Source organism: Polistes dominula, unplaced genomic scaffold, assembly GCF_049000335.1.
Source record: "Polistes dominula isolate Pdom_NZ unplaced genomic scaffold, Pdom_raw_medaka contig_15, whole genome shotgun sequence".
NCBI classification, from domain to species: Eukaryota; Metazoa; Arthropoda; class Insecta; order Hymenoptera; family Vespidae; genus Polistes; species Polistes dominula.
Window position 1 is genome coordinate 6,947,792 of NW_028300915.1, and position 20,866 is coordinate 6,968,657.

Consider the following 20,866-nt stretch of genomic DNA (forward strand, 5'->3'; position numbering starts at 1 on the left):
TTCCTCGATTTTCTTCGTTTCACGATGGAGTACATACGTACATCCGTTAACCTGCGTTCGTCCGAGGAAGATTAATGAAGATCATTCGAGTCGACAAATCGAAGCGAATGCACTACGTTTCTTTCTTTTTTCTTTTTTTTTGTCCAATCTCTTGAAAAGTCGAAGAAAGGTGATGATATGCGAAAATACGAATGTCGGACGTGCCGACAAAACGTGCTCCCACGCTCATTGCCATATAGTCACTTTGTAAAGGTAAAATAAGACCTTAGCTTATGAAACGTTCGAGTCTGAGCCACTCTTGACTTTCCGTGACGAATCTCTTCGTTCTTAGTGTCAAGCGATGGCTTTAAGATGCTTCGATTCCGAACAAAATCTAACGTTAACACGATTTTATTTATTTTGAATAATTCACGTTCGATTTGCAAAACGTTATAGTATATTCTTTATACGATATTTATCTAAACCGGATACTTACCACTCCAAGGTAGTTATAGTAAAACGTTAGGACAGAAAAAAACAAAAATCATCTTGATTCTATTGACAACCAAAATAATATCCTTGATTCTTGTTCATTCTTAACCTTTAAGAAATAAGCCTCGCGAGATTTACCGAGAGAGTAGAGTTCACCAAGGTTACGCGTTTTAAGGATCGAAGAGCATCGATAATCGTTCACGTGGACGGCGAACGCTTTGAGCATTTAGACGTATTGCTTGTAACGTGTATCGGCATCCCAACGAAGGGAGCAAAGGAAGCGAGAGATTGGCTGGCAAGGCGCCATGACTTCGATGCGGTTACCTATCCCCCTTTAGGTCTCTAGGAAAAATATCGTCGATCGAGAGTCCAGATCGTCGATCTCAACGGCCATTAGCGGAATACACGAGAGTCCGCAGTGATTTTTCTACCTAGCTACGACCAATGGTCTTCACTGTGGAATGCTAACCGGCGCCCGGAAGTACGCACTTGATCTTCCCATTCCTGGTCTTTTACAGATCTTAGAAAAAGTCGACTTCTCTTTCTCTAGATTTTTCTCATCCCTTACTGTCTCTGTACAATCTTTAAAAGATCATTTTTAATAATCTTATCTTATAAAATAATGTTTTATCCATCGAATAAGTAAGGTAACAGTTGTACCCTAGTATAGTAGGATGAATATTTTCTTCGTCATTCTTTTTTTTCTTTTTTTTTTTGCTTTATTTCCTAACCACACTTATACGAAAATAAAAAATAAAGAGTTATAATTTGTTTTCCACGTGTGTGTTAGTATCAGCTTATATATTAAATGTAATTTTGTTGAAAGTGAAAAAAGGATGACTCGTAAGAAGAAGAAGACACGTATCAGCGTGTAACCTTTTTTAAAAAGCCAAATTATTGGGCGAGGCTCGAAGATATACAAGTGGAACGAGAGATGCATGAAAGTTCTCACGGTGTTCGAGAAGAGATTTTGTTAAAGCGAGCAAAAGGTATGGTAAGCGTGACATCACGCTTCGTAGGGAGTTGCGTGAAGGCGCGACGAGGACGCGCCCATCAAAAGGGTGATTCAGAATGCATCTAGGAACACGATCGGATTGTGGATCGAAATCGCGCGCTTGTACACACACGCGCGTTTAGATATATCCTTCGCGTGGATATCGATTATAGGTGTTCGATCATGTTGTCAGTGGATCGCTACTGGTAAAACCTCGAAGAGAAGACTTCGTATGGTAAAACGAGAAAAAGAAATATAAATGCAAGAGAAAAAAATTTCGAAGAAATAGGACGAGATGGGAAAAGTAACCATAGCGAGTAAGTACGGTGTGTTTCAAGCGTGTAATAAATGTGAGATCGAATCTGGTTGCTCTCATTTTATCACCTTCGCCGCTTTTCGCTCGAGCGAACTAGCTATTCAGATTATTTGAATATCATTTTCCCGCAAATGTCTACCTCGACAACTGAAGATGATGCCCCCGTAAACACATGCTTTGACTATCGTAAATATCTGGAACAGAACTTAGCCTGAGGATATTACGACGAACTCAATATCCATCTGACCCGAAATAAGATACTTTGAAATAAAACAAGCTCTGCTTGTAATGTTTTTACCACAGATACGAACGTTAATGTATATTAGATTAGACTAACGATTAGGTACATTTAACGATTGAATTTTCACGATTTTCTTAAAAAATTAATAGAAAGCTGATAAATTAGGTATAAAAAAATAGTTGTTTTCAATCGTAACATCTGATACTTTTCATTGAATATATAATTAACGTGCTAATTAAACAAAAATTAAATGAGTAGCTTGATAACGATAATCATCCTAAAATGGAAAAAAAATATAAAGAAGAAGATGAGCTTCTTACATGGTGAAAAATAAAATTCACATCTTTTTTTGAAACTTTCTATGAAAATCGCAAAATCGGTTGTGGTATAATCTCTCTTTCTTTATGTTAAATAAAACAAATAAGATAGTAGAAGAAGAAATACGAGCAGAGGATATCTTGACACTTTCCAACTTGAGACCGCAAATATGACGGTAGTTGAACTTGACGATCTGTGCACATCTTATGCTAACGACGAGTACCATTAATACTTTTCCTGTTTTCTTCGCTCGGTATATTTCTCGTAGGGAAGCGTTCCTTGGCATAAAATATAAAGTACACGTCGTTAATGGTCGGTACCGAGGGGTAAACTTGTGTTAGTCGCCGTGCAACTTTACCATAATTTTCGTCTATCTAGTTTTATGCCAACAAATAATGCTTCTTACGAGAACGTAGAAATACTTTTGATAAGGGAAAGCCAACGTAGTCGGTAATTGTTGCCAGCTATTATGCCAATCTCTGTGGGAGTAAACGGTGTGCTAAATAATACGTATGTCTCTCGACAATAAGACAATGCTCGAGTATCTTCCTCCTCGCCTAAGTTAAGACGATACTTTACATTGACCCATGACGAGAGCTTACATAAGATAAAACTAAATAAAATTTTCTCTTATTTGTATGATCATACAATTCTAATTCAAATAAAATACCGATCAACGATAAGATATTATTATTCAATGAGTATTATTATTATTTTATATACATCGATGTCATTTTTTGAATATATTACTAATATACTCTCTTTCGAATATCTTTAATCAAATTCTACATTAACAATGGACTAAAATCCTTCAAAAATATTCTTCCGCAATTCTATTTCTCTAATCGTTCCTCATTGATCGTGGAAATGATTTTCGCGTACTTTCCAGAAACCAAACCGTCGGACGTCGTAGTAGGACGGTAATCCTTTTCAGAAAAGAAAACGAAGCCGTGCGTTGATGGTAGCCATCGTAGACCGCAGGAAATTGAAGTCATTAATGTTGTTGCTGGAGACGAGTAACGCCCATTGGTCGAGGATACTCTCCTTCTTTTCCTTCTCTTCTTACTCTTGCTTTTGCTCTTTGCGTATGCTCGATGAATGCTTGCTTGCGTTCTACGTTAGCTCGGGGCCCGAAATGCTTTTCGCTAGAATATCAACCGGAAGATGTTATCATTTTTTCCGAGTTTAATATTTTTTCTTTCCTTTTTTCAAATCTCTATTCTTAATCCTATTTTATATTTTTTTCTCCATTTTCTTTCCCTTTCTCTCCGTTTCTTCCTTGTATTCTTTAATGATTGTTCAAGGATGTGTATCGTGAAAAAACGATAATCGTTATTAACTCATTAGAATAGGTAAGATTAGTACTCTCTGAAATAACTGACCCAATCTGTCCGCCCGTGCGTACGCCAAGCGCACGTCGCTTTTTTTCATCGAGGTTTCTAACGGAAGACGTCATTTTCGTTAAGCCGGACACTTCGTGTCCTAAGGCGATAGGCAACCGTTTTACTCTCCTAACGGATTGTATGTACACGAACTTAGTCGCGGTATAACATTCGCGCTTCGGTTCGTTAATCTTCGACTAAATTAAGCAGAACGATCGACGTTGCTTCGCCTTTCGGGCCGTTAAGTCTTTACCGTCAACCTACATCGTTTTAAACTAAATGAAGAATTACCAACCATATTCCAGATAATTCCTTCTAATTTTATTACCGACCGTAAAGTAACCAACTATACTTTTAAAATATATTATATTATATTATTATATATAATATCACATGAAATATCAGAAATAGAAGTTTCTTCAACGTAGATGATACACATTCCAATCGATTGAATTGATCTGTTAAATTTATTTAACTACGATGTACGTATATGTATTAGTCAATTGACACAGATTTGTAAATGTTCTTCACTTTATACCTATATTTCATATAGATATATATTCTAGATTAGTATGTCAAAGACGTAAAATAAATATTCGTTTAATAATGTCAAGAAATAGATGAGGACGTGACTAAAATATATACATAGGAGGTATTTATCTATGAAAAACACATTAAACTGAATGTCATCATATATAATACATATATATTAAATACATTTACATCACACTTTTATAGTGCATAAGCTTTCTAACAACAAGTGAATCTGCGGGAAAGATGATTTCTAATACGTTACCACGAAAGCGAGACGCCTTTGGGTACACATAACTCCTATCTTCTATTTTTTTCTGCTTCATAAAACACCCCTTTTTCACAAGTCTTTTTTTTCTTCTTCTTTTTTTTTTTTTTTGAAAGATCGAATGCGATGCATCGGTTTCTAATTTTCTCCTAAAACGATAAGTATCGTATTTCTTTCATTTAATCTTTTTCAATTCGAAAAGAAGATTGGCGAAAGCGGGTCATTGAGAGATAGGAATTTTTATTACTGTATATATCAAAAGGAAACGATCATTATTATTACTATTTAAACAATACAGAATGTGAGTAGGTTTTATTGTTATAACGTTATCTATCCCACGCGATTACTCTCAAGTATTGAGTCGCACATATATATGTATATACGTTATTATCAATACATTAATATATTTTAAATAATAATATTCTCTTTTAAGTGTTAATTGTTATTATCCTTCATGATTACAGCGTACCGTTACATTATTTCAAAGGAATAACACAGTGATTATATTCTTGTTAGACGAACACTCTTGACTATTCCATATTTGATGAAATTAACGGACGTGACTTTGCAGGGGGAATAAACAACTTGCGAATTAATTTCCTTGGAATTATTTTTTATTTTTTTTATAATGTAATTTTAATTGTCATAAGATGAGAATCAGTTATGCCCTACTTCTGGATCGTACCGTGTATAAATGAATTTAAACAAATATAAAGTAATATCATCGAAATTATTGTTCGAATATAAGTATAAAAGATTATTGTATTATATTAAGAAAATAACAGAATTATATCTTCAGTTATAAATCGAATGAATCAGGCGAAACGATTGACCGTGTTCTAAGACGAAAAACGTTCGTGTTAGTATTTTTTCAAGTGAGTAAATGTCGATTTTGAAATTCGAACTTGAAGATGGAATTGATTAAATTGTTTAACGTGTCTTATTTCTAAAATTCTATATATATATAGAATCCTACAAGAGGTAAACATAGTTACCTGTACATAGGCTGGTACATAACTTAAATTACTAATACTTAAAACTAAGAAAATATACCAAAGATAATAAGATAAGATAATAACTAATATAACTAAGAAAATATAAGTACATTGAAATAACATTAATAAACTTTAGAAAAATTTTCAACAGTGATATAACGGTATTCAGTTAAACAATATCACATATAACATTTTTTAATTTACGCTTGATAATATAAGCATTATTCATCATGTCATATATTATTAAAGTTGATATTATTATAAATTATAGAGAAATGATAATTTAATTAACGTTTTCTGCAAATAAATTAAAGATTGATAAATGTAATTTTTGTTTGTCAAATTAGACCATCCTTTACAATGCCGAGATAATAATAAATGTCAATGATAAAAATTGATTAACATAATATATGATGATAGTCTCGTCAAATAGGACATCGAAATCGTAAAAATTATCTTGAGACGGATCTCGGTCCATTGTAAGAGATCGTGTATGCCGTTATGAATCTCTAGTTATAAAACGAGTCCTCCGGTAGACCCGAGCACCGCTCTCTGAGTGAAGCGCATAACTGTATCCTTTCACGGAGAGTACGCGTACATCAGAAATGAGACGAGATAGTAGTAGGGTTGTGAGGAAAAAAACACATACATACCCAGACACACGCCAGAAAGATAAACAACAAAGAAGTTGTAAGTGGCCGAAATAAAAGATGACAATATAGACCGCACGCTTTTACTCTAAAAAAAATTCAACTTCACATTATTTACTAAAAAGTGAAATTAACAGAACAATTTATATCTTTTAAGAAATTACGCACTATAATCAGAAAAATAAAAGAACGTGCATAGTCTCCAGGAACAATAGATATGCATCTCGTATTATCAATGAGAAAAATAATTAATTGATTCATATATACAATGAATGTCCCTTAATATCGTTCACGTGGAATAATATAAAATACATTAGTTTAAAAATTATATATCTATTAATTTTCTTCGAATATACAACTCAAAATCATGAAGTCACTAATCAGGAACGTTAAAACAAATGTATATTAGTTTAAACAATCCTAAATAAAAATAGAGTACAGTAATGTATTAGATTTACCTTAATTATTTGTTAATTAATCGAAAAAAATGTTTAATGTAGACTAAATTCACGGAATATAAGTTCGACGTACCGTCCTGTTCGAAATTCACTTTCAGACTGGCATGTTGTCCTTTATCAAAATACTTTTATTCGATGTTGTTTATATGACTGTTCAAACGCTGGGCATATGTGAAATGGTAATAATATTCTTAATAAAGAGAATTAATTCCTAATTAATCGATGCGAATTTCTACTGTTGCCTAAAAGCTCGGAATAAATGATATATGTACCTTGTTCTTCGAGATTCACCTTCAGACTGGTTATCTTCCAGTCTTCCATTCCTATCCTCTATCAAAATACTTTTATTCAATGTTGTTTATATGACTTTCTGAACATTACACATGTGTGCAATAGTAATAATATTCGTAATAAATAGAATTTCTTTATTAGGAAAGTCATATAAACAACACTTAACAAAAGAACTTTCACTGAAGACAACGTGCCAGTTTAATGGTGGATTTAACCTTTGCTTACCATACTTGGTCCAAAGGACCCAGACCTTTTTTGCAACTTGAGTCATTTTTCTCAATTGTTCAACTTTGGTAATTTTTTAAACATATTTAAATTTAATTTAAAGCTATAAAACCTATATAGTCTTTTTAAGTAAGTATTAAAGAAGTCTCAAAAAAATGTTGAAGTAAATCTATGCAAAAGTTTCTTTTTTATAACAATTTTTCTCCCCGGGTCCAAAGGACCCGGGTGTGGTAAGCGTGTTACTACAGGAAAGGTGGTAAGCAAAGGTTAAAAGAGGATGGTGCACTGAACATATATTCTGAGCTTTTAAACAACAATAGATATTTCCTTCGATTAATTAACAATTATTTTGACACTCTAATACACCCTACTTACATTATAGGAAAATTTTACCCTCGAAGTCATCACTGCACAGGTGCGATGAAATAATTACGTTAGAATGATAAAAATATTAAAATCAGAACGTTATAAACTTAAAATCTCTTTATTAGGAATATTGTTACCATTCCACACATGAGCAACGTTCGGAAAGCATATAAACAAAATTGAATAAAAGCATTGTGGTAGAGGACAATGTACCAATCTGAAGGTGAATTTTGAAGAGGATGGTGTTCCGAACATATATTCCGAGCTTTTAAACAACAGTAGAAATTTCCTTTGCTTAATAAACAATCATTTGAAGTATATTGAATATTTTCAAGGTATGTCACATTCCCATTCACGTATCTCATACATGCAACACTCATATACAACATTAACACTAGAACTTTTCATAATTTTGCGACTGTGAGTTTTATCTCACTCCTCTTTTCATATCATTTAATAAAATATTATCGTTACCGTCGCCTAAAAAGTTTTATTTCAGTAAGCGTAAACATTTGTATTATTTTAAAATAATATTATGAATCGTCAAATATTATTTTCGTGTTGCAGCGCATTCCTATCTTTATATCTTAAGAATGTTATCTTATTATTTACCAAGAGAATCAACATGCGGGGATTCCACGATGAAAGCTTGCCGATAAGAAGAACAGTGCCTACGCGTGGATTTCCTTTTTTTATTCTCTCTTTCTCTCTCTCTTTTTCTCTCTCGAGGGAAAGACACAATCGACTTTCGCATCGGTTGCGACAGTTCCGCGTTGATATTCGGTGTCGTACGACTCACAGAGCCAGGATGATATCAATAAGAAAGATCTGCTCGTAAGATTGCTTGCGTAACGTATATCTTCTATAGATCGTAGTAGCAAAAGGTGAGAACCTTTTCCTTTTTATTGACGTTGGAAGAGGAGGCCCTAACTGTAAGAGAAAGGAATCAAACGGATTCGACTTCGTTTCCGTAGATCATCGACGAGCTGAAACGAAACCAGTATCTACTTACTTCTCTTGGCATTGTTCCTTCAACAAAATTATTCTTGAAAATTTGCAATCTATGGTAAATGCAGTAAGTCATCGTACCTTTGAATGGGTATACTGTGAACGAGCCTTTAGAAAATTCATCCGTTTGGAATGCTGAGTCGACGCGTGTAACGGCTACGGTATGCGCCAGTGGAAGTTCGATGCGCGTTCCTTTACTCATGGTGTATGTACGTATGAGCGCACATTTACAAACAAACACACACGAAAGCTACCACGGAAAATTATTTTTACGTTCTAGGAATTTTCTATCGCCCTTTCTTATCTACTTACAGTGCTTATTGCTCGCGGAAGGATTTCAATGTATTTAACGAAATGTTACATTCATGGTGAAACGGTGAAAAAATTCCAATTCAAAAGTAATTATTATTTTCTTAAATTAACAAAGTAAAGATTTACAATGACGACAACAACGAAAGAAAAATCTTTGGTTAAAAATCTATAGAAAATAAAAAGAAATATTACGAATACAAATTAACATAAGACACGTTAGATTATTTTCTTAAATCAATAAAGATAATATACGATGACGATGATAGAGTCATTGTAAGTCTTTGGTAAAGACCTTAGGTGATCTATAGAAAAATAAAGGAATATATATTTCGTCCTCGACTTAAAGGTACGAGAAGGCTTTCGGCTCGAGGCTGCCGATCTTGAATGCGGCATGAGCCCTGGCGGCATTGCAACACGTGTTTAACACCCACGTGATACGCTTACGGGCGTCGTCGCGGCGGCATCGACGACCAGGAGGTGGTCCCTTCATGATTTATCGATCCTATCGATCCTCGAGTACGATGTCGTGCCGCGATCCCGATTGCGAGAGACTCTCGAAACTCCGACCATTCGTGTTCAGAAAGATCGCTCGTTTTTCTTTCTACGGTTATTCTCTATAGGCTGATTCATATTCGAATAGTAGAGATATGTAAATATTAAATCGTAGCTATGAAATTAGAATAAAAGAACTTGTTCTTCGTCGAGTCGAGTTGTGCATAAGGGAAAACGATAAAACTTTTTCCATCAATGGGAAATAAATTATTCGACGAAATAAAATCTTTTTCCCTTCAGACTTGAGCTTCCCTTTTTGAACGTCGCTTTAAAGCCAATAGGATGGTAGTTCTTCATGGTGTAGTTTGCGCTAAAAATATAACGTCTGACGATAACTTTAAGTGCCGCGAGTAGTAAAAGCTCGAGAAGGGGACACCGTAATCCGTGAACGTTGCGCGACGAAACCGCAAGCATAAAATTGGCAATAAAGTTTACGGAAAGACATGTACACACGCATGCATATATACATATATATATAAAGATATATGTACATATATAAATGCATTCATATGTACATGGTGGACAGGAAAATTTCTTTTTCTTAAAATATCGTATATCGTCGTTCGTTTTAAACCGCTTTCGGCACAACGAAAGAAAGAGATAACGGATGGTGGTCCGTAGGATATATCGAACTTTGGTAATCTTAAAATACAATCAATGGGCGTTACAAGAAGAGAGGGAACGATGTTATTAGCCCCGGGGTACCGTGTGATCTCGATTTATGGTCGTTATGCAATTAGTCAAGTTCGAGAACTTTAATCATCGTTGGTCGCATATAACTATCACATATCATCCTTTTCAATTCTCGTTTTCCATTAAATCAACTTAAAGACGAAACAACCGTGAACTCTTTCAATGGTTTATCATTGAATCCTAGAAAGTAGCTCGGACTACTTATCCACTAATGTAATTAAGACTCCTTTCTCAGCAATACCAATTATTGCAACAAGACTGATAATTAAGTAATAAAAATAAATTTCTTTTCGATTGCAAAAAGAAGGTGTTAATTTAAAGGCTAGTCAAGTTAATTTCACCTCTATTACCAATTGATATTTAGAAACTCACTTATCTACAGATGAAAGATCGTAAATAAACAGGAATCGAAGGAATAGTTTAAGTCCCTAGTAACATAATCGGTTTAAACGATTTCTTTCTTTCTTTCTTTCCTTTTTTTAGATCTTATTGAAGAGAAGTACTAACGAGCAGTCACGATCTTGAAGTAAAACAAAGGGTCAAACAAGGTTACGTCTGGCAACCCTTTGAGGATGAATCGAGTTAAGGAGAAACGAATCGTTATCTCGTTCTGCTCACGATCGTTCGCGAGTCGATTTAATGGACCGTTCGTGGGCCATTCACTCTGCTTACCGCAAAACGATCCCTCGGATTCTATCCTTTCTGTGGCGAGAAATCGCGAGGACGTTTCCGCGATTGAAGGTGCACGATAAATATACACATTCCTACAAAAGCCAAGAATAAATATCTATTCGATGTATGTTTGTGTGTGTGTGTGTGTGTATAGTAATGTCTGGTCTTCTCGAGGAACCCAATTAAAGCGTTATTTATTGTTTCGCGCCCTTTATCGAACGTTACTTGAAAAATAAGATAGATTCGAATCCGAAGCATGAAGATCGCAAAACAGAGATTGCTGTTTGCTTTTCTCTATTCCATCGTACATCTTCTCTTTTAAAGTTAATCCTTATTCGGTTGTGCTTTTATCCACTTTTATCATCTAAGCAAACATATTTTGATTCTATGTGCTTGTATCATTTGAAGATAATATTATAAAAATTTTCATTTAACGTGACTGTACTTATTTACAGTCATTGCTTTTTTAAGCGTTATATTCACGTACGATGTAAAACTAAATAAAATTCTTTTATTCGTATCAATGAATGACATCGTACGATGCACATTCATCGATAGACGTTACTTGAATTTCAAACTATCCAACTATTAGCTTTTATTTTCAACGAATGGTAGGTAAAGGGGCATTAACCGTGAAAAACTTTGTGTACAATCGTGCGTTGATTTTTAACTAGAGAATTCATTTATAAATTCAAGCGTGATCGTAACGGTGAATGGAATCGAAAAGAAGTATCTTCGTTAAGAGAAGAGGAAAAGGATAGAAAGAGAAATGTAAAAGTATACCTTGGTAATTGGCCGTTCGTAATTAAAAAGAATGATAATGACGATGGGCAATGATGATGATGATGATGATGATGATGATGATGATGATGATGATGATGATGATGATGATGATGATGATAATCATGACGACCACGGTAATATTATTCCGCATTATATTCGCTCGAGAAAGCATGATGCGCTAAAAGAACGAACGGTCTTCTTCTCTCACCGATTTCAAAGTTGATCGATGGGTACGAAGCATTTGCCCACGATTTTATCATCGCTCATTTCGCGTTAAACCAATTGAATTTATTTCTATTCTCACGAACTTATTGTCAATCTATTTCTAGTTATTTACTTGGAATTTAATCGCATATTCGAAAGTAAGTACAAATAAAGATTTAAATGTCGTCGTATTTCGCATTTAATTACGAATAAATAATCATTTATTTTCTTTTTTCTTTTTTCCATGCAATTGATTTACAAATAGATATTAACGAGTGAGAGTTTGGAAACAACAAGAAAAAAAATACTTTAATTTGTTCGGTTGAACATTTCTCGTGCTAACAATTTCAATGAAATAAATTCCAACAAATTATTATTATTCGTATAGAAGACCATAGGGCGGATCCGGATGCAATTTGTCGACACATATGGGGACGGATTACTTTCATATTTACTTTCCACGAAGAGAATCTCAACATAGCGTTGGTGAAATTTCGCCACTCTCACAGAACGAATGAAAATTGTCGCGTGTTCTATATGTCCGTATGTAAAAAAAGAAAATTTATTTGGTAAATTAGTTAGAGACCGTTGTATTGAGTATAAAAATACTTGAGACATCTTTCGATTCCATCTTTCTCGATTAGGAAGGTACCTACTATACTAACGGTAAGTCGATCGTCGGATAAACGGTGTGCTCGTCCATCACGAACGACGACGATAATTGAACATTCGAGGAAATTGGTAATTACGAGCAAAAAAAAGAAAAAAATGTCGACGAGATGGCAGAATGCATCTTTCATGAAATTGATAGCAACGACTTTCGACTTTATTGCTTTGACATTAAATCCATCCGACTGGACGTTCGAGAGTAAACTGGAATAGGTTGAATACAAATGTCGCGATAAAATAAAATCGTTCACGTCGACGTTATCGCTTGTAATTGTTGTATTCTAACTTTCTTTTTTTTACTTTTATCAATTGAAATTATTTTTAATCTCATTAGCCATGTATAACGAGATATTTACATCGGTAATAATAAGTAATGATACCGCGATCTAACCTAAGGGTTATACCATAATGGAATATAAATGATGAAATTACTTAAAAGGCTCACGTGTTATAAAGAATTCGATCGTTACATTTGTTACTACGATCATTTGTCGAGTTACGATATAAACGATTTCGATACGACCGATGACCCATCAAGGAAATTCATCATCTACCTATACCATCGTTCCATCGTTCGACTTATCGGAGACGTAATTAATGTTCCTTCATTAAGCGACCTATGGTAATTTGCATTTGGCCGATCTTACGATTGCAATACTCCGTGTAATGCGTTAATGGATAGCAAGATTCTCCTAAGCGATCGTATAATAAAGCTTTTTTAACATACTTCTCGAACTTTCGTAGTGTTACTTACTCGATTTCCTGATTTCTTTATATTTATCTTCAAATTAATTGAAAGCAGCAATTAATAGAAAGTTTAGAAAGAAAAAATAAATAAAACTAGGACAAAAATTCTATACGAGATATGATAAAAGTGATAGAATTCATTAATATTTAAATGTTTATGTTAAAATATCGCGGAAATCATTCAGTAATTAATATTGACATATATATTATTCTTATTATTTAAAATATATAACGAATTGAACATGTGAAGAGTCTGATTTGAAGTTCGCAATTACATACGTAATAAAAGTCATTAGAAACGATCATAAGCAGCGACCCCATAGAGAGTGTATGACTCCACCAATTAATTAAACGGCGCTATTAATAGAAGCTATTTTAGTCGTACACGTTGTTATAATACATTCGCGTGGTATAAAAGTTATATTATAAGGTAAGAGATAGATGTTTTATAAAAGGTAACCACACACATACACACACAAACACACACAACCGGTCGGGCCACCGTTCTTGCAAACCTAATTTTTTTGTCTATATATAATCTAGAGTTATAATTATTCGTAATATTAACTGGCCAATTATTACTCGTTAATTAAGTGCGACAAGGTGATTTGCATTCTTGTTTTATTAGGGGGACCGGAAAGTAATGTCGTTTTCTTACGCTAAATACAAACACATACATTTTTAACGAGTCTTTATTTTTAATCAATGATGTATTCCCCATCATTGTCAATAACCTTTTGCCATCTAGTGAGTAAATTTTCAATCCCTGATCGATAAAAATTAATTGGTTTTTCGGCAAAATATCTAGAGATGGCATTTTGGATATCATCCAAATTTGCAAATGTTTTGCCACTTAAAAAGTGTTGCAGCGCTCGGAATAAGTGGAAATCCGATGGAGCAACATCGGGCGAATATGGCGGATGAGGCAGCACCTCCCACCCCAATTCATTAATTTTTTCTAGAGTTCGCCTTGCGCAGTGCGGTCTTGCATTGTCATGTTGGAGAATGACGCCTTTTCGGTTGACAATCGCTGGCCACTTTTCAATTAAAGATTGATTGACTCGCTGCAATTGTTCGCTGTAGAGGTCTGCAGTAACAGTTTGTCCAGGTTTCAGTAATTCAAAATGAACAATGCCGCGAATACTCCACCAAACACACAAAAGCGCTTTTTTGGGGTGTAAACCTGGCTTAGCAGTACTCCGAGGGATTTCATTTGGAGAGAGCCACTGCCTTTTGCGTTTTGGGTTATCATACAGGACCCATTTCTCATCTCCTGTGATTAAGCGATCAAAAAACGCTTCTGTGTTGTGTCGTTGAAGCAATAAGTTGCATGTGATTGATCGGTTAGCCTTATTCTGTTCGGACAGATTATGCGGGACCCAAACACCTGCTCTGCTTACTTTCCCAATCTGCTTCAAATGTTCTTGGATGGTCGACCAAGGTTGGTTGAGACTGTTTGACAATTCCTCGATCGTCTGACACGGATTTGCTTCCACTTCCGCCCTTAACACGTCGTTGTCTAACGCTGATGGTCTTCCTGATCGATACGAGTCGGAAAGATCAAAATTACCCGATTTGAACTTGGAAAACCACCTTTGGCATTTACGAATGTCCAGTGCATTTGGATAAACATCGCAAATGTTTTTGGTAGCAACTGTTGCGTTATTTCCCTTGCGAAACTCAAAGAGCATGCAATGCTGGATGTGTACCTCTTCTGGTATTTGGCTGGCCATTTTACCCAAAATTACAAAAAAAAATTTTAATTCAATTCTCTATAAGTAAAGAAATCACTATAACCTCACAATGTCTTTGGTACGCCTCTGAACCAAACAATGAGCTGACAAATGACAATCAAGTATTGGCATGCGCAGAAACGACATTACTTTCCGGTCCCCCTAATATAACGTGGTTCATTCGATTTTCATGAGAGATGGCAATGCAAAATAAATATAGAAAGAGATAAAGAAAAATAGCGATTCGTTATTCTGTTTTCTCTTTTACATCGTATAAAAATAAAGTCTCGCATTTTAATTCTCCCTCCTTTATCGTGAGCAAAAGGACACCCTTTTAATCGATCTTTCTGCTCGTTCTAGTAGAAAGAGTCGCGATACGGTGCGACCAACAGCGAAACGTTTATTAGAATCAAAAGGTATTAAATTGTACGGAACATCGTGTAGAACGGAAATTGGTAGCGAGTAATACAAGCTTATATCTAACGAGTCTCCTTTGAAAATCAGAAAGTAGTATCGCGCGAGTTAAACGCGCGTCTTAAGAAATGGATTATACTACCTGATAAACTTGAAAACAGTTAGAACTAAGTGTAGAAAGGATTTAGTACGCTAAAAGGATTATAACGTCCATTGTATCGAATACAGGATTCGATTTAATTGACCCTAGTTCGAAGCTCGTTGTATCTCGTCGAAGACTTCTATCTATGTATGTATATATATATGTATGTATGTTGTTCTATGTAAGAGAAAACGATATTTATTCTTTCCTGATTTGGAAAATCGAATACGCATGATTTTCTTATTTGGATATCGTAGTTTTCTGTGCAACTTCATTTATTTTTCTTTTTCTCATCTTAATCTTTTTTTATTAAGAAACTATCCAATAATATTTTTGAAGAGTACATCGAACCGATCAAAGTCTAACTGGTTTCGTAACACTTACAAGTTTAAAATTCTTCGAAAATGCCGTTAAATATTTTCGTATATACCGTTATGAATAGAATTTTTGGTCATTATATTTGAGACATGGAATATATATATATATATATATATATATATATATATTTGATATCATCATTAACGGATTCGTGTTAAATGTATATTATATTACAATACATTTATATTCCATAAGTAATGTGATATATCTTTCGAAATAAGTTTCATAAAACGAAAATGGAAACAAAAAAAGAACGGAAAAGATTGTTTTTATTAAAAATATCTTACATACTCAGAACTACGAAGAAGGTAAGACAACGTTGACAAAGTTAGTAAGGATCTCTTTTATTCCGTCAATTGATTTTTTGTCACGTCATAAGATCTGTTGGATCAAAAACAATACTTCCTTTGGATATGAACGATGACGATAGTAATAATAATAATATAATTAATGTTACTGATTACAATAATAATAACAATAATAACAGTAATAATGAAGAAACCGATGATGTGCGAAAAATAGGCTACGTGACTTCGTGTTAAAGAGCTAAGGCATTTCTGTAATCGTCGGTAATTGGCGCGTAAGTAACGACCGAGGGCTTTTTTGTCGACTTTTACACGCGAGAAAACAAACGTTCGCGGGGTTCTTCCCGAGCGTATGCGTGCTTACGATTAAACAACAAACGTGTGTGCACTATTTACAATTCATTGTGCGTAGAATGAAATGAAAAGGTTTGTCTCGTTAAAGTTTATTCTATCAACGATAAAGAAAAGAATATGAAAGAAGAGAAAAATTCATTACAGGCTCTCTCGAAAGAAAGAAAGAAAATCCAAGAATGCCATTTCCATTAACGGAAACACGTTGAAAAAGTTTTAATCGCGTTGGTCCCTCGAGAAAATTCTGTCCAAGGTAAGGGACATTGCACTTGCCATTGTTACGTTTTTTTTTTCAAAACTAACGGAGATAGGAATGAAGAAAATTATCTCTCTTGGATTTTCGTTCAAATAGAAAAATGATAATTTCTTTATAATGCGTTTATTTTTCTATTTACAAACAATATTAATCGTAGTAAATCTATCAAATATTAACGGTAAGATTGTAATATACGTTTATGAAATCCATGAAATAACAGTCAGGATATTGCGTTTATCGTAATCACCCACGTATCGCCAACGCAATTTCCCACACGTTCAAATAAATGTTGTACAAAGTAAAATTGTAATATTTTATGAAAATAATCGTTGAGAAGATTAATAAAAGAGAGAAAAAAAGATATATATCCTTATAAGTAAGGATTTAGAATGGAAAATGAATCATCAATGTTACTCTTTCCCATAACTTTACCTTGATATTTTTTCAACGATGACACCAAGGGGCCTAATTTCTCCGGAGACGGAGCATGTCTTCGTGGATGACATAAAAGAAGTTAAATAGAATAAAACTTTCACGTGAAAAATCGTATTATTATCATGATCCCAAATTCGATCAATTGATCGATCATCGAACTTCACTCAAAGTAATACCACCAAAGGATCCAATCATAAACGTCCTCCTTTCTATCGATCGATCGACTGTTCTTCGAGACAGTCGGAGGTCTACTGACACCGGCGCTTCCACCTGCTTGTAACTCCAACCAAGTTTACCCGAGTTTATCCCCCGATGCGTCACACGCGCGCGCAACCAAACTCCTGACTACGAGGGAAGAGACACACAAAACGAAAGAAGACTATACCTAGTTGATAATCAACCGTTTTCTTGTCTTTTCTATCCCCTCTGTCGTTTTATTCCCCCATCCCCTTTCTTCCCCCTCTATCCCTTCCTTTCTATTTCTCTCTCTTTTTCTCTCTCTCTTTCTTATATTTAAGGTGCATATAAAACAGATATATATAGGATACATCTGATAATACTTGGATGCTTGCTGGGCCAGCCTTCTCGTGACGCAGCGGATGTTCACGGAGATCATTATCCCTGATAATCTACGTTCAGTCAAGAAGACAGCAATGTGTTCGCTTTTTTTCTTTTTATTTTTTTAAATCTATCTCGTATAATGTTTACGCCACCTTCTTCACTACCTACTTTTTTTCTAATATTAGAAAATGAAAATGAATGGAAGTATACTTATGATAGACTTAAGATGGTTTTCTTTTTCTTTTATCGCGTTTTATGTTTATGATTAAATAAGCGATTTTGCATTTTATAATATAAAATGATAACATTTAGACAAGATCAATTTTTTTTTCTTAGGTTCATAGGTATTGTTATATATATATATATATTTTTTTTTTTAATGAAATTTTCAAAATGATTTTGTGTTTCTTGAGAGTAATATAAAATTATTAAAAGAAAATTGATCTTTTTATTTCTTTAACCCTTTCGCTACGGGCGTATTTTCCGCGGTGCTACTTCTACTGTACGGGCTGCTAATACGTGCAGCATCGAAATTGCACTTTATTTTTAAGTAGTTTTGTTGTTGATATTAGCGATTTTTAATCAAAAGAAACAAAACACTAAAATTACACGTATAGAGTGGGATATTTGACGTGCTATAACTGCATATGCTCGTCGTATGTAAAATACGCGATATTCTACAGAGGGCCACTATAGTGGTCCGTAGTAGTGAAAGGGTTAATATTGTAAGATTGTTGAAAAACAATTAGATAATACAAATTTTTTTATAACTTTGGTATATATGAAATAATCATCAAGAATTTCCATCCCAATTCAATTAAACAGCGTTCTACAACTTCCAATAATATTTCCCTCGATTATTAAAAATAAGCTTTATTTTTATTGTGTTCAACGATCATTTTAACTCAATTAATAAAGTAACAAAATAAATGATTAACTGCATATTCTATTAATACTGTTAAAGTTTACTACTTCTACTATTATCGTCCAACTACACTACGATTAAAACAAATCTATTTTCCCGGGTAAGCATGCAAACTATATATATATATATATATAAAAGGATTTATTATTACCAATTAAGTATCAAGGCTGGTAAAATAGAAATCTACTTTGGTAATACTTTAAGGAGCATATAAATCGATATGTCAGAGACTGATTATTACTAGCAATTTTACTAGTTCTGAATCCAACATCTTTGCTTTTGTTACTCGATAAAGAAGTACTCACTATTACCGGCTATTTTAACCGTATCGATAAATGCATGCCAAATAATATAAAATGCGTTTCACATGGCAATCCTCTCATTGTGCAAACAACTACCTTACCGACTGCATCTAAAACAGCATTTCACTGTTTTTCTTGCATCTCGATATATAGCAAATCTACTTTATCAACATTAAATACTAAGTAAACTCTGAATTGAAGAAATCTTACCTATCGAATGCGAGACTGTCCTGTCGGTAAGCACAATCGTTGCAACCGCTGCATCTTGACGATAGTTCTATTTCTCGATCGATATCATCGCAATGGCTTTGAGTTTTTCGATGATCAGCAACTATAGACCAAGTTCGATGAATGAGGTATAGTAAATAAAGTGGTTTGTTGCGTCGGCAAGGTTGCGATCTTGAATTCCCCATTATGTTCAAATTTGTTTTTGATACCTTGTTTAATGATTTTTTGTATCTTTCCGCAAGGAAACATCCGATAAAACGTATTATGTATTTTCTTAGCTCATTGAATTATCACATTTGTGTGTAATCTCAATCTTAATTCAAATAGACAATCTCATATCATTCTGTTAACACGAAATATATTACACTATGCAAAACTTTACGATTATCAAGATAGCATGACTCGGTCACCGGAGGTCGTGAGATCTTGAGATTGCAGAATGGTATGAATTCAATGGCCCTGGCCTTGAAACATATTCCTTTGTCTTTATATCATGGTATACGTAACACTTTCCAATGTGGCAGTCATTTATACTTTTTTGATACTCATAACACGAATCGTTAGATACACACGCCTGTTATTTTATATTTGATTTTCTTTCTTTATTATAAGTTATATTTTCACACGTTATATATATCCTTAACATGAAACAACACACAATTATATTAGCTTGTTTAAATTTTCGTAAGAAAAATAATATCTCTGCCTAATGATATTTGGTCACACGTTTTCCTCCTGTCCTCTTCAAACGAAATTATCGCTATTCTTGTATCACATTGTTTCTTTCCTGCAATAGTGTTTACACTTGCGTAATTACAGGTCGAGGCAACGACTCGAAAGTAGCATTTACGGAACGGCGAGTGGTGCACTTCCTTGAGCAGCGAAAGGACTAAAAGTCGCACTTTTATGAACCGAGTTTATTAAGATATTGCGCATAGGACGTCCATAAATTATTCTCACGATTCGTACGTGGGAACGTAGTACGTTCATGTAATTTCATAGCTTCATAGTGAGGCCCATACGCGAACACACCCCGAAGCGATACGTATAGTTTCTTGCTCATCGCTATTAGCGAATGAAGAATTACGATACGATTGAGAAGAAGATAGTCCTTCGTGGTTATAATTTTCCAAGAAATTGTTGACTTCTTTTTTGTTTTTGTTTTTCTATCCCAAATAGTTTCATAATCAATTTATCTTATTAATATCAAAATTTAAAAAAATTATTCTATGGAATTTCTCTGCTTTCACGGTGAAGGTACTACCCACGTATACCACTCTCTAATTCAAACCCATCCTACGAGTTTACGAAGACATAAAGCATCATGCGATCCTTCTTCATATTTTTTTTCTTTTGTCTATGAAGAAACGTGCAAACATGGAGTCAGCGTTTCCTGTAATTTCATTTTACGTATCACTAAACACCATCATTTTCTTGTATAAAATGCACATTTTATTTTTTTTCCACAACTTATTCCAATCTCTTATTCAATAATGTTCATTCCAAAATTACGGTATTTTCATTTCTAGGATCACCCGCGTTGTTATTCCTTGTTCGATACATGTATGACGTCTCGTCGTAGGAAACCAGTAGCAACCTTTGACGTAGACGAATTTACACGTCGTTAAATACACGTTGAAGGAAAAAAAAGATAAGGTGACCGTTAATGTCGTTAGAAGTGAAAAACGTG

The 20,866-nt window shown here is 34.2% G+C and overlaps 1 protein-coding gene across 3 annotated transcripts in view; it reads right to left on the reverse strand.

The window, feature by feature from the left end:
- Positions 1-20,298, reverse strand: part of mwh (multiple wing hairs) — a 49,250-nt gene extending 28,952 nt beyond the window's left edge. The window contains exon 1 of one of the 3 annotated variants that reach the window (XM_089170277.1): positions 19,159-20,298. In XM_089170277.1, coding sequence (XP_089026403.1) covers positions 19,159-19,361 — 203 coding nt within the window. In that variant the 5' untranslated portion in view covers positions 19,362-20,298. Of the gene's footprint in view, positions 1-17,157; positions 17,517-19,158 lie in introns of those variants that run through there. The other 2 variants (XM_089170276.1, XM_089170278.1) reach the window with 2 other exon arrangements.
- Between the last annotated feature and the right edge of the window lie 568 nt (positions 20,299-20,866).